The following is a 13,276-nucleotide window of genomic DNA, read 5'->3' on the forward strand; positions in this document are numbered from 1 at the left end:
ATTAAGATTTCCCTTCACTGGAACTAAGGGGCCTAGCCCGAACCATGAAAAACAACCCCAGATCATTATTCTTCTTCCACCAAACTTTACAGTTGGCACTATGCATTGGGGCAGGTAGCGTTCTCCCGGCATCCGCCAAACCCAGATTTGTCTGTTGGACTGCCAGATGGTGGAGCGTGTTTCATCACTCCAGAGAACGCATTTCCACTGCTGCAGAGTCTAATGGCAGCAAGCTTTACACCACTCCAGCTTACGTTTGGCATTGCGCATGGTGATCTTAGGTTTGTAGGTTTGTGTCGGCTGCTTGGCCATGGAAACCCATTTCACAAAGCTCCAGACAAACAGTTCTTGTGCTGACATTGCTTCCAGGGGCAGGTACCACATTGAAAGTTACTGAGCTCTTCGGTAAGGCCATTCTACAGCCAATATTTGTCTATGGAGATTGCATGGCTGTGTGCTCAATTTTATACACCTGTCAGCAACGGGTGTGGTTCAAATAGCGGAATCTACTAATTTTATGGGTGTCCACATACTTTTGTATATATAGTTTATCTAATTTGATTTCAATCATAAGTCTGACTATTAACTCAATTTTCCTTGACAAGAGCCCCTTGAAATGTGTCTCTACTTCTGACAAAATCATGTTGATTTGATTATATTTGGTGATGTGCGGCTAACTGTGCAACTCTTCAAGTAGAGCAGAAAACTCCATCATCTTATATACAGGCAGAGTTGAGTATTGATAACTGGTCGCGCGATTTGCTAGCAACAACAATGAATCATCAGCAATCGATACTTGTAAAAATGTCAATTCTGAAAACGCTTACCTGTACCTATGTTTGTCCTGTACACCTGCGGTCCTTCTGAGGGGTGCTGAAACTCATACTTTTAATAAAACTTGTCGAATACAACCACCGACGTTTTCCTTGTTTGTGTTGCTCAACTTGACACATAGCAGCCTTGCTATACTACGTAAACGGATAATAAATTGGCACAAGCTCATTTGGGTTGAGCAACGAAAGAAGAAAAATTGTGGTTGTAGTCGATAAGTTTTTATTAAAAGTATGAAGTTCTCGGAAGTTCTCAGAGCCTGAGGCTTGCACCAAGGGTCAGGATAAGGATGAGTCTGTGACAGTAGGATTGAAGTTTTTGGAAAAAGTGGACCCTTGCCTTTTGGCTGATCCCATTTGTGGTTTCAGGGTGGGTGAAAACAGAGTTGGGTGCTGTGGAATCGGTGAGGGTAACCAGAAGTGGTCTTGTAATAATTGTTTGTGATTCTGCTGGTCAGAGGGAAAAGGCACTCCACATTAAACGAATGGGGGCAATAAATGTGAATTGTTTTGCTCTCAAGAAAAGGGTGCCATTGAAAGGATTGATTACTGGGGTAGCAGTAAATGTAAAAGTTGACCAACTGATGGGGAAGATTCCTGGTGTTTGTGATGCTCATTGTTTGGTGCGACACAGACAGGGTGATGAGAGTGCTGGAACAGAAGAGTCATTGTCTGTTATTTTGAGTTCTGATGTTGAGCCTTTGCCCGACAAAGTGATGTTAGGATTTATAAGTTGTTCTGTACAAGCTTTTGTGCCGAATACATTACATTGTTACAGGTGTCAAGCTTATGGGCATGTGTGTAGGAGGGAGGTTCCTAGGTGTGAGAAGTGTGCAGAAGGACATGAGACAAAGGAATGTGTAGCATTGGGGAAAGTAGTGGTATGTGTTAATTGTAGGGGTGCCCATGTGGCTGGGGATCAGAAATGTCCCATCGAGAGAGGCAGGTTGAGGTTTCCAGGGTTGTTGTCAACTGAAGTTGTCAACTGCTGAGGCATTGAAGAAAGTAGAGGAAGATGGGTCAAAGGGGAGGATCCTGAGAGGAGTGGTGTGAGTAGTAGATCTGTACCAGAACAGAGGGAGGGATCCTGAGAGGAGTGGTGTGAGTAGTAGATCTGTACCAGTACAGAGGGAGGGATCCTAAGAGGAGTGGTGTGAGTAGTAGATCTGTACCAGTACAGAGGGAGGGATCCTGAGAGGAGTGGTGTGAGTAGTAGATCTGTACCAGTACAGAGGGAGGGATCCTAAGAGGAGTGGTGTGAGTAGTAGATCTGTACCAGTACAGAGGGAGGGATCCTAAGAGGAGTGGTGTGAGTAGTAGATCTGTACCAGTACAGAGGGAGGGATCCTGAGAGGAGTGGTGTGAGTAGTAGATCTGTACCAGTACAGAGGGAGGGATCCTGAGAGGAGTGGTGTGAGTAGTATATCTGTACCAGTACAGAGGGAGGGATCCTGAGAGGAGTGGTGTGAGTAGTAGATATGTACCAGTACAGAGGGAGGGATCCTGAGAGGAGTGGTGTGAGTAGTATATCTGTACCAGTACAGAGGGAGGGATCCTGAGAGGAGTGGTGTGAGTAGTAGATATGTACCAGTACAGAGGGAGGGATCCTAAGAGGAGTGGTGTGAGTAGTAGATATGTACCAGTACAGAGGGAGGGATCCTGAGAGGAGTGGTGTGAGTAGTAGATCTGTACCAGTACAGAGGGAGGGATACTAAGAGGAGTGGTGTGAGTAGTAGATCTGTACCAGTACAGAGGGAGGGATCCTAAGAGGAGTGGTGTGAGTAGTAGATCTGTACCAGTACAGAAGGAGGGATCCTGAGAGGAGTGGTGTGAGTAGTAGATCTGTACCAGTACAGAGGGAGGGATCCTAAGAGGAGTGGTGTGAGTAGTAGATCTGTACCAGTACAGAGGGAGGGATCCTGAGAGGAGAGGTGTGAGTAGTAGATCTGTACCAGTACAGAGGGAGGGATCCTGAGAGGAGTGGTGTGAGTAGTATATCTGTACCAGTACAGAGGGAGAGATCCTGAGAGGAGTGGTGTGAGTAGTAGATCTGTACCAGTACAGAGGGAGGGATCCTGAGAGGAGTGGTGTGAGTAGTAGATCTGTACCAGTACAGAGGGATGAACCAACAAGTGAAATATGTTTCAGTAAGTTTGGATTTTTAGCATTTTATAGCAACGGTTATCAACTGTACTGGAGGGATGGAACATAAGTCTCAGAAAATTGTGGTTGTGGTGGCAGCTGCAGAGAGGCATTTGGGTGTGTGAGGCTTGACATCAGAAGAGTTCCATGGTTTCCTGGAACTCTTCTGATGTCAAGCCTCACACACCAAAATACCTCTCTGCAGCTGCCACCACAACCACAAATTTTCTGCGACTTACGTTCCATCCCTGCAGTACAGTTGATAACCATTGCTATAAATGTGTTAAGTGCTGATGTCCCACCCTTTCAGGTTGTTGGCCTGAGGTAGGACTTCATATATTTAAATAGTGAAGTAGGGTGTTTTTTTTTTTTGTTTGAGTATAGTGTTAGATATTAGGCTATTTGTTTGTTTATTTATTTTGTTCAAGAAAAGTATAAAGGAGTTGTATTCAAGTATAGTTGGTGGCGGTAATGCAACATATTGGATGCCAACCGGCATTAAACCTCATCGAAGAAGAATTAAATGGTTCCAATCGTTATTTCCACCATTCATTTGTCCTATAGGGGATTTTAGAAACACTTAAAATCAGGGAAGGGTTTCTAAACTTCCCTATAGGACAAATGGTTTTATGGGTATTATGACACCTTCAATGTCAGGCTGTATAGAGGGGTTGGTTGTTTAGCAACAAAACGACATGTGCGCAACTAGGGGTAAAACAGACAGGGTTGGCTTAGATTGTTGACAACATGAAACATAAAGTTGCACAATGATCACTTGTCTCTCAAATACATCATTACAGTTGTTCGTTAGCTAGCTAGTGAATGTTTGTCATTGTTGCAAGCTACTCTATCTGGCCATCCAGAATCACAACAACACTAGGCCTTCTGTTCCCTTAAAGCGCTGCTTTGTTTTCATTAGGTTCTAAGCTAACCTGTCTGTGTTGAGCTCAGTGTGAGAGATGATGGTTGCCAGTATCCAGATTGAACCATTATTTCTTTCTAAGCTTATCCCCTCTCCAGTGTGATGTATTGATGAAGTGTGTGTGTGTGTGGGCATGCGTTTGTCTTTCAGTGTGCCATAGTGATGAACCTGAGTGCTGTTGATGGCTGTGCGTTTGTCTTTCAGTGTGCCATAGTGATGAACCTGAGTGCTGTTGATCGCTGTGCGTTTGTCTTTCAGTGTGCCATAGTGATGAACCTGAGTGCTGTTGATCGCTGTGCGTTTGTCTTTCAGTGTGCCATAGTGATGAACCTGAGTGCTGTTGATGGCTGTGCGTTTGTCTTTCAGTGTGCCATAGTGATGAACCTGAGTGCTGTTGATCGCTGTGCGTTTGTCTTTCAGTGTGCCATAGTGATGAACCTGAGTGCTGTTGATCGCTGTGTGCGTTTGTCTTTCAGTGTGCCATAGTGATGAACCTGAGTGCTGTTGATCGCTGTGCGTTTGTCTTTCAGTGTGCCATAGTGATGAACCTGAGTGCTGTTGATGGCTGTGCGTTTGTCTTTCAGTGTGCCATAGTGATGAACCTGAGTGCTGTTGATGGCTGTGCGTTTGTCTTTCAGTGTGCCATAGTGATGAACCTGAGTGCTGTTGATGGCTGTGCGTTTGTCTTTCAGTGTGCCATAGTGATGAACCTGAGTGCTGTTGATCGCTGTGCGTTTGTCTTTCAGTGTGCCATAGTGATGAACCTGAGTGCTGTTGATGGCTGTGCGTTTGTCTTTCAGTGTGCCATAGTGATGAACCTGAGTGCTGTTGATCGCTGTGCGTTTGTCTTTCAGTGTGCCATAGTGATGAACCTGAGTGCTGTTGATCGCTGTGCGTTTGTCTTTCAGTGTGCCATAGTGATGAACCTGAGTGCTGTTGATCGCTGTGCGTTTGTCTTTCAGTGTGCCATAGTGATGAACCTGAGTGCTGTTGATCGCTGTGCGTTTGTCTTTCAGTGTGCCATAGTGATGAACCTGAGTGCTGCTGATCGCTGTGCGTTTGTCTTTCAGTGTGCCATAGTGATGAACCTGAGTGCTGTTGATCGCTGTGCGTTTGTCTTTCAGTGTGCCATAGTGATGAACCTGAGTGCTGTTGATGGCTGTGCGTTTGTCTTTCAGTGTGCCATAGTGATGAACCTGAGTGCTGCTGATGGCTGTGCGTTTGTCTTTCAGTGTGCCATAGTGATGAACCTGAGTGCTGTTGATCGCTGTGCGTTTGTCTTTCAGTGTGCCATAGTGATGAACCTGAGTGCTGCTGATGGCTGTGCGTTTGTCTTTCAGTGTGCCATAGTGATGAACCTGAGTGCTGCTGATGGCTGTGCGTTTGTCTTTCAGTGTGCCATAGTGATGAACCTGAGTGCTGTTGATCGCTGTGCGTTTGTCTTTCAGTGTGCCATAGTGATGAACCTGAGTGCTGCTGATGGCTGTGCGTTTGTCTTTCAGTGTGCCATAGTGATGAACCTGAGTGCTGTTGATCGCTGTGCGTTTGTGAAGACCACCCCAGACTGCAGTATGGAAGACAGCTTCATCAACTACCTCAAGATGACCTTCTGTCTACTACCACCCGACCTCACACCCCTCACCATCACACTCTGTGTAAGTGTGTGTGTGTGTGTGTCTTGTCAATAGCAGGTGCCCTTACTACCCAGAAGGACTTAAATTGAAATAAGGAAGCTGAAGCAACCTCAATAGAAGCTAGTAACGGATACTTCCCTCTGTTCTGAGTAGAACTTCCTCTAATAAAGCTGGATTTACATCAGCTTTAACTGAGCCATGCAGTAAAACACAGTCATGAAATCAGGCAGTGAGGGAAAAATTACATATTTACCTGCTTTGTTGATTATATCTGTATGAATATTGATAGTTAACAACTATGAGCTTGGCAATAGTAAGAGATCGCTAAGAGATTTTCATAACTACCAATGCTGTGCTTCTGCAAAAGGATGGTTCCCCTCTAGCTCCCCGAAGACCCTCTGAGTATATGGTCAAGGACATGGCGCAACTCCAGATAGAGAGCCTGAGGAACAGAACAAACTTGCTATTGTTTCTAATCTGCTTTGCTTCTGACAAACTAAGCCAAATGGAGGGGGGGGGTGAACATCACCTGGTACACATAACCACAAGATGAACACAAGGTAGCTTGTGATGCCCCGATCTGCTGGGCAGGAGTGGAACCAGCCATGACTAAGCATTTTTAGGTCTGCTATATTAGGTCTGCTATATTAGGTCTGCTATATTAGGTCTGCTATATTAGGTCTGCTATATTAGGTCTGCTATATTAGGTCTGCTATATTAGGTCTGCTATATTAGGTCTGCTATATTAGGTCTGCTATATTAGGTCTGCTATATTAGGTCTGCTATATTAGGTCTGCTATATTAGGTCTGCTATATTAGGTCTGCTATATTAGGTCTGCTATATTAGGTCTGCTGTAAGACCTCTGTATTTTTTGTATGTTTGAGCTCTCAGCCTTCCACTTCAGAGTGTATGTTTGAGCTCTCAGCCTTCCACTTCAGAGTGTATGGTTGAGCTCTCAGCCTTCCACTTCAGAGTGTATGTTTGAGCTCTCAGCCTTCCACTTCAGAGTGTATGGTTGAGCTCTCAGCCTTCCACTTCAGAGTGTATGTTTGAGCTCTCAGCCTTCCACTTCAGAGTGTATGTTTGAGCTCTCAGCCTTCCACTTCAGAGTGTATGTTTGAGCTCTCAGCCTTCCACTTCAGAGTGTATGGTTGAGCTCTCAGCCTTCCACTTCAGAGTGTATGTTTGAGCTCTCAGCCTTCCACTTCAGAGTGTATGGTTGAGCTCTCAGCCTTCCACTTCAGAGTGTATGGTTGAGCTCTCAGCCTTCCACTTCAGAGTGTATGGTTGACCAGCTTCATTATTGCAATTCTTATTCAATAAAGATGATTGTTTGAAGAAATGACAAAGTCTCTCTCACTTGGTTAAACATTTCCACGACAAGTGTTTAACTGAGGATTTGTCCTCAGGGTGTCCACCCAGTCTGGGTTACCCCAGAGGCCCAGGCTGTAGGCATAGTAGTAGAGGCTACACTAGTTATTTGTGGGGAAGAAGAGATGCGACACCTGTCTATTTTGATATAAAAGTAATTTAATATTTGAAACATTGACGTTTTGGCCATGTCAGAACTAATGTTTCATCTCTATCCCTCTTCTCTCTCTACAGATGATTTGGTTGTTGTTGTTGTTCATAGTTCTGGGATTGACTGCATCAAAGTTGTAAGTGTCACTTACATGCTCTGTTTATAATGTCTTTACAGCTTGTAAGTTAAGTTTACAGACTCTCTATAAGACTGAGAAACATGAGTTTCGTAACAGTCTCTTGTCTCTCGCTGTACGCTGGCTGTAAAGAGAGTGGTGGTTGTGTTTTGTTGACTGCAGGGTTACAACAGTGTTATCTTCAGCAGTTCAAGTTGCTATGGTCACATCCCACTGGGCACACACTGGTTGAATCAATGTTGTTTCCATGTCATTTCAATGAAATTACGTTGAATTGACATCTGTGCTCAGTGGGATGGGCCTAGTCACTTGACCACCTGAGATGAGTGTGTCATGGTTAAGGTTTCCTCTCAGGGAGATGAGACTTACTTTAATGCTTGTGATTTGGTCATGTGACTGATCACATGTATCACAGAGAAAGCAAATGTCCACCAGACTGTTGTTACATACTGTGTGTGTTTGAGGCTGGGGGGTTCTAGGTTAACTATTGATTGACTTAAGGCGCATCTATGTTTTTTCTATCTTCAGCTTCTGTCCCAACCTCTCAGCCATCTCCTCCTCCCTTCGACTCACACACAACGTGGCTGTATCCCTCTACAGCACACACACACACACACACTGAATCGCATTCAACATATTTTCATGAATATTTCTTTACATTTGCTTAAATTATCATCTCGTCAGACACACACACACAAATACACTCACAAACAAACTCTACTCTAGCACCAGAAGTGTTTTCCTAACAGTGTGTGTCAGGGTGTTACGTTCCTGGCGCTAGGTAACGGAGCCCCAGATGTCTTCAGTGCCACAGTGGCCTTCTCCCGTCCACACACTGCTGGCCTGGCTATAGGAGCACTGTTTGGTACGTACACATACAACGCCTTGCTATAGGAGCACTGTTTGGTACGTACACATACAAGGCCTTGCTATAGGAGCACTGTTTGGTACGTACACATACAACGCCTGCTATAGGAGCCCTGTTTGGTACGTACACATACAACGCCTTGCTATAGGAGCACTGTTTGGTACGTATACATACAAGGCCTTGCTATAGGAGCACTGTTTGGTACGAACACATACAACGCCTGGCTATAGGAGCCCTGTTTGGTACGTACACATACAACGCCTTGCTATAGGAGCACTGTTTGGTACGTATACATACAACGCCTGGCTATAGGAGCACTGTTTGGTACGTACACATACAACGCCTGGCTATAGAAGCACTGTTTGGTACGTACACATACAACGCCTTGCTATAGAAGCACTGTTTGGTACGTACACATACAACGCCTTGCTATAGAAGCACTGTTTGGTACGTACACATACAAGGCCTTGCTATAGGAGCACTGTTTGGTACGTACACATACAACGCCTGGCTATAGGAGCCCTGTTTGGTACGTACACATACAACGCCTGGCTATAGAAGCACTGTTTGGTACGTACACATACAACGCCTTGCTATAGAAGCACTGTTCAGTCAGAGTAGACCTGCTCCTTTAATCCCTCTTTCCCTCCGTCCATAGGAGCAGGTATCTTCGTAACCACTGTGGTTGCCGGGGCTGTGTCATTGGTCAAACCCTTCACTGTGGCGTCCCGCCCCTTCCTGCGTGATGTCATCTTCTACATGGCTGCTGTCTTCTGGACCGCCGTCATCCTCTACAGAGGAACTATATCACTGGGAGAGACACTGGGTAAACACGCGCACAGTTGGGTTAGACTTCTTGCGTTAGAGTTGAATAGGAGTTGTGCCATGGTTGTAGTAGTCAACATTACCCTGGAAGCTACACAACACCAAACCTCTCTCTATTTCAGGTTCGTCTATCAGTCATGCCTCTGTGTCCCTCAGGCTTGAACCCGGTCAAAATATGACAGACCTAGACACGGTATTCAGTGCACTTCAGAAGTTAGGACTGTTTACACTGGGGTGAAATGAGAATAAGGTGTTTGCTTCTCTCTGTAGGGTACCTGGGGCTTTATGTGGTGTATGTGGTAACAGTCATCGCGAGTGCCTACATCTACAGTCATCAGAAACACTCAGCGACCAGAAGTTCCATCCAGAGCTCAACACATGTACCAGGTAACACACCCACACACACAACAAACTCTGCATTGTTGGGAACGGCCCGTAAGTAAGCATTTCACGGTTAGTCTACACTAACTGTGAAATAACTCAAATGTGACAAATAAAATGTGTTTTAATTTGACACACACACACACTCAGTGAGTGTCACCTGGTGGACGTGTTTAACTATTCTGGCCTAAACAAGAATAGTAATTGGGGACATTTTGTTAGTCCCCACGAGGTCAAATGCTATTTCTAGGGGGTTTAGGGATAAGGTTAGAATTAGTGTTAGGGTTGGAATTACATTAAGGGTTAGGAGCTAGAGTTAGGGTAAGAGTACGGGATAGGGAAAAATAGGCTTTTGAATGGGACTGAATTGTGTGTCCCCACAAGGTTCGCTGTACAAGATTGTGTGTCTGACAGTCATATCTGTCTGCAGAGTTCCAGTCGTCTGAGTCAGATGATGAGGCAATTCTTATATCTAATAGCAGCATCCAGGAGGACTACGGTAACAACCACAATCATGTGTACATTCTACTAAGTTATTCTGCTGGGGTGTGCTACGAGAATCAATCCAGTCAAGTGTTTGTGTTTGTGCGTGTATAGACAGTGAGTACTGTCCCCTGCTGCCCTACTGTGAATCAACCAGTTCCATCCTGTTGAGTTCTCTCAACCCGGTGGACAGCAGGATCTGGAGGAGGAAGTCCTGGCGCTGGAGGGCCATCAAAATAGTAAAGGTGTGCATGCATGACTGTATGTGTGTTTTTCTATTTGCAGATCTGAAGTTGTCTTTGCACTTTTCTATTGGCAGAACTGTAATAATTAGGAGTCAGTGTTATGACAAGGGTTGTGAACAGAGCCAGACCATATGTTTTTATTTGGACAGGAGGAGCATCATTGTGTGCTTGAATGTGTGGTTACTGAGCTGCAGTTTCTCCTCTGTCCACCAGATGCCTCTGGAGGTGCTGCTGCTGCTGACTGTTCCCGTGGTGGATCCTGATAAAGAAGACAGGAACTGGAGAAGACCATTAAACTGCCTCCACCTGATCACTGCACCACTGGTGTGTGTGCTCACCTTCCGTTCTGGAGAGTGTAAGTCTACATGCCTGTGTATTAGTGAAGCGCAGGTTAACTCGTTATCTGCTGCCCACCTGGGTGTCATTCCTTAAAAAATCCACAAATGTATCATTCTTGTGCTATTTATATCTATAGGTCACATTTAGCCTAGAATACTGAAAGAAAAACCTATCTGGTATTAGTGCATAAGTGTAAGCTTTACACCTCGATCACACCGACAGCATCATTGCATTCTGGTACACCAGAAGTACATTCATTTCCAATGGAACACTGCATTTGCCTTGCAGCATTACGTTGCAGAGGCAGTTGCAGTGCGTTGTGTGGTGCTTACGTTGAACGTATGCTTCAAACTGTATGTGTAGACGGCTTGACAGAAATGGTAGCAGAAGGTGAATGTTGAAATGTTGTTGCACACAGAGCCAGATGCTTAGTGACGCTGTCGGTGTGATCAAGGCGTTACGCCAAATCGTTCTTGCGAACAGGCAGAGAAAGTTAATGTCAATCCACTGAGGCAGAGTTTTTAATTAAGAGAGAAACTGTGAAATGGAGAGTTGAAAATAAAGGGAAAGGAGGGCCAGAAAAGTCATGTTTGTGACAGATTTGTGTGTTAAGAGGATGACTGCATTGCCAGCTGTGTGATGTTTGTGAGGCCCTATACAAATTTGACAGTCAAAAGATAGGGACTTCAAATGGGCCTATGGCCAAGGGAACTGGACTGCCTACTGTTCAGATGGGTTAAATGGAAACTGAAATCTGGACACTGACTAACCTGAGCTATAGCCTCTCACATATGCTTAATTATTTTAATATTAAGGCTATCTTGCAGTAAAATTATACACCAAATGTAGGAAAAATGTGGATATAGGAACAGGAGTGGAGAAATATGATTTCTTTCTTTCAGCATCTTGAGAGAATGTGAAAGTGCAGTTGGATACAGTCTGTAGAGCACAGGAGGTTGGTGGCACCTTAATTGGGGAGGACGGGCTCGTGGTATAGGCTGGAGTGGAATGGTATAAATACATCAAACACATGGTTTCCAGTTGTTTGATGCCATTCCACTGTTGTAGAGGTGATATCTTGATCAGTATCATAAAAGCTAGTATTTAAACCACATAAAATGTGCATCCAAGCTGAAATTGAAATCTTATCAGGAACCTATTGGGTCATTTTCATAGCTTTCTATTTCCTTACAACTGGTCAAACTGATGTCATTTGGACATTTTGCAGAGAAAATCTTTCATTTTTTTTAGTTAATTTATTTTCTCCCCGGTCCCTAAACTGCTCCACGAAAGAATCAGAGATGACCGAGAACGTTACCAATGTTAAGTAGATTGAAACATATTCTGGCGAGCAAGAGTTTATTTAGTCTTCTGTGGCAACATATGATGACAGAAGAGAAGCTGCATGTATATAATTATAGACAAGTTGACTAACACACAGCCTACCAAAATGTCAGAAATAAGCAGAAATGTATCTACATCGGGCATCGGGCCCCTGCCAACTAATTGTTCCGCCATCTCTGCCTGTAGCCTACAGCGCATTTTCTATATTAGAGGGTTAGGGTTTGGTGCGGTCTTCATATTTTCACTTTATCACATATAGTCTGGCGGTTGCGGATGCGTTGTTAGCAATTGCAGGCAGGTGCAGGTGAACAAACAGCTGATCTGCGCACCACTACTGTGTATGGGTGTGTGGTCAAAGAACCTCAATCTCTATTCTGTAAAATGTGACATCCTCTCCAGAAGAAGTGGGCTAACCCACTGGACTGGTGCCACTTTCTCTCTCTAGACGGGATATATCAGATCGAGGATCAGTTTCCTGTCTGGGCGTTGACGTTGCTCTTTGGCCTCTTCCTCTCCGCCATAGTCTTCCTCACCACCACCAACCACCACCCCCCGCCATACCACTCAGTAAGAACACATACACAGACACATTCCTTCTTTCCATAACTGTTGTGGTCTCCGTTAGGTGTTGTGGTGAGTGTGTATGATGTGTGTGGGGTTTGTGGTGAGTGTGTATGATGTGTGTGGGATTTGTGGTGAGTGTGTATGATGTGTGTGGGTTTTCTCCATAGCTGTTCTCTCTGCTGGGCTTTGTGGTGAGTGTGTATGATGTGTGTGGGTTTTCTCCATAGCTGTTCTCTCTGCTGGGCTTTGTGGTGAGTGTGTATGATGTGTGTGGGTTTTCTCCATAGCTGTTCTCTCTGCTGGGCTTTGTGGTGTGTGTGGGTTTTCTCCATAGCTGTTCTCTCTGCTGGGCTTTGTGGTGAGTGTGTATGATGTGTGTGGGTTTTCTCCATAGCTGTTCTCTCTGCTGGGCTTTGTGGTGAGTGTGTATGATGTGTGTGGGTTTTCTCCATAGCTGTTCTCTCTGCTGGGCTTTGTGGTGAGTGTGTATGATGTGTGTGGGTTTTCTCCATAGCTGTTCTCTCTGCTGGGCTTTGTGGTGAGTGTGTATGATGTGTGTGGGTTTTGTCCATAGCTGTTCTCTCTGCTGGGCTTTGTGGTGAGTGTGTATGATGTGTGTGGGTTTTGTCCATAGCTGTTCTCTCTGCTGGGCTTTGTGGTGAGTGCGATATGGATCAGTGCTGCGGCTTTGGAGGTGGTCAGTATCCTGCACATGCTCGGTGTGGTCTTCAGTCTGTCCAACAATTTACTGGGTCTCACACTGCTGGCCTGGGGAAACAGCATAGGGGGTGAGACACATACACACAGAGGTTATCTGCACTCCCCTACTAATCATTCAACAGAAGACCGACTGACTGCTTGCTTGCTGTAGTGTTGAATCTGTTTATTTCCAGATAGTTTTTCTGACGTCACCATCGCTCGCCAGGGATACCCTCAGATGGCAATATCAGCCTGCTTTGGGGGAATCATCTTTAGTATCCATTTGTGTGTCTTCTGGACATGTTTGTGCAGGCATAATGGGAGTGTGTGTTTGACTGTGA

At 45.0% G+C, this 13,276-nt stretch overlaps 1 protein-coding gene across 4 annotated transcripts in view; it reads left to right on the forward strand.

Annotated features, from left to right (window-relative positions):
• Positions 1 to 13,276, forward strand: part of LOC124036392 (mitochondrial sodium/calcium exchanger protein-like) — a 37,780-nt gene that overhangs the window by 788 nt on the left and 23,716 nt on the right. For 3 of the 4 annotated variants that reach the window (XM_046350926.1, XM_046350925.1, XM_046350927.1), the window contains exons 2-13: positions 5,397 to 5,549; positions 7,135 to 7,187; positions 7,716 to 7,773; positions 7,947 to 8,052; positions 8,714 to 8,881; positions 9,151 to 9,267; positions 9,692 to 9,760; positions 9,859 to 9,989; positions 10,203 to 10,344; positions 12,118 to 12,239; positions 12,871 to 13,024; positions 13,130 to 13,210. In XM_046350926.1, coding sequence (XP_046206882.1) covers positions 5,397 to 5,549; positions 7,135 to 7,187; positions 7,716 to 7,773; positions 7,947 to 8,052; positions 8,714 to 8,881; positions 9,151 to 9,267; positions 9,692 to 9,760; positions 9,859 to 9,989; positions 10,203 to 10,344; positions 12,118 to 12,239; positions 12,871 to 13,024; positions 13,130 to 13,210 — 1,354 coding nt within the window. Of the gene's footprint in view, positions 1 to 5,396; positions 5,550 to 7,134; positions 7,188 to 7,715; positions 7,774 to 7,946; positions 8,053 to 8,713; positions 8,882 to 9,150; positions 9,268 to 9,691; positions 9,761 to 9,858; positions 9,990 to 10,202; positions 10,345 to 12,117; positions 12,240 to 12,870; positions 13,025 to 13,107; positions 13,211 to 13,276 lie in introns of all 4 variants that reach the window. The other variant, XR_006838908.1, reaches the window with a different exon arrangement.

This window comes from Oncorhynchus gorbuscha, linkage group LG05 (assembly GCF_021184085.1).
Source record: "Oncorhynchus gorbuscha isolate QuinsamMale2020 ecotype Even-year linkage group LG05, OgorEven_v1.0, whole genome shotgun sequence".
Taxonomy (NCBI): domain Eukaryota; kingdom Metazoa; phylum Chordata; class Actinopteri; order Salmoniformes; family Salmonidae; genus Oncorhynchus; species Oncorhynchus gorbuscha.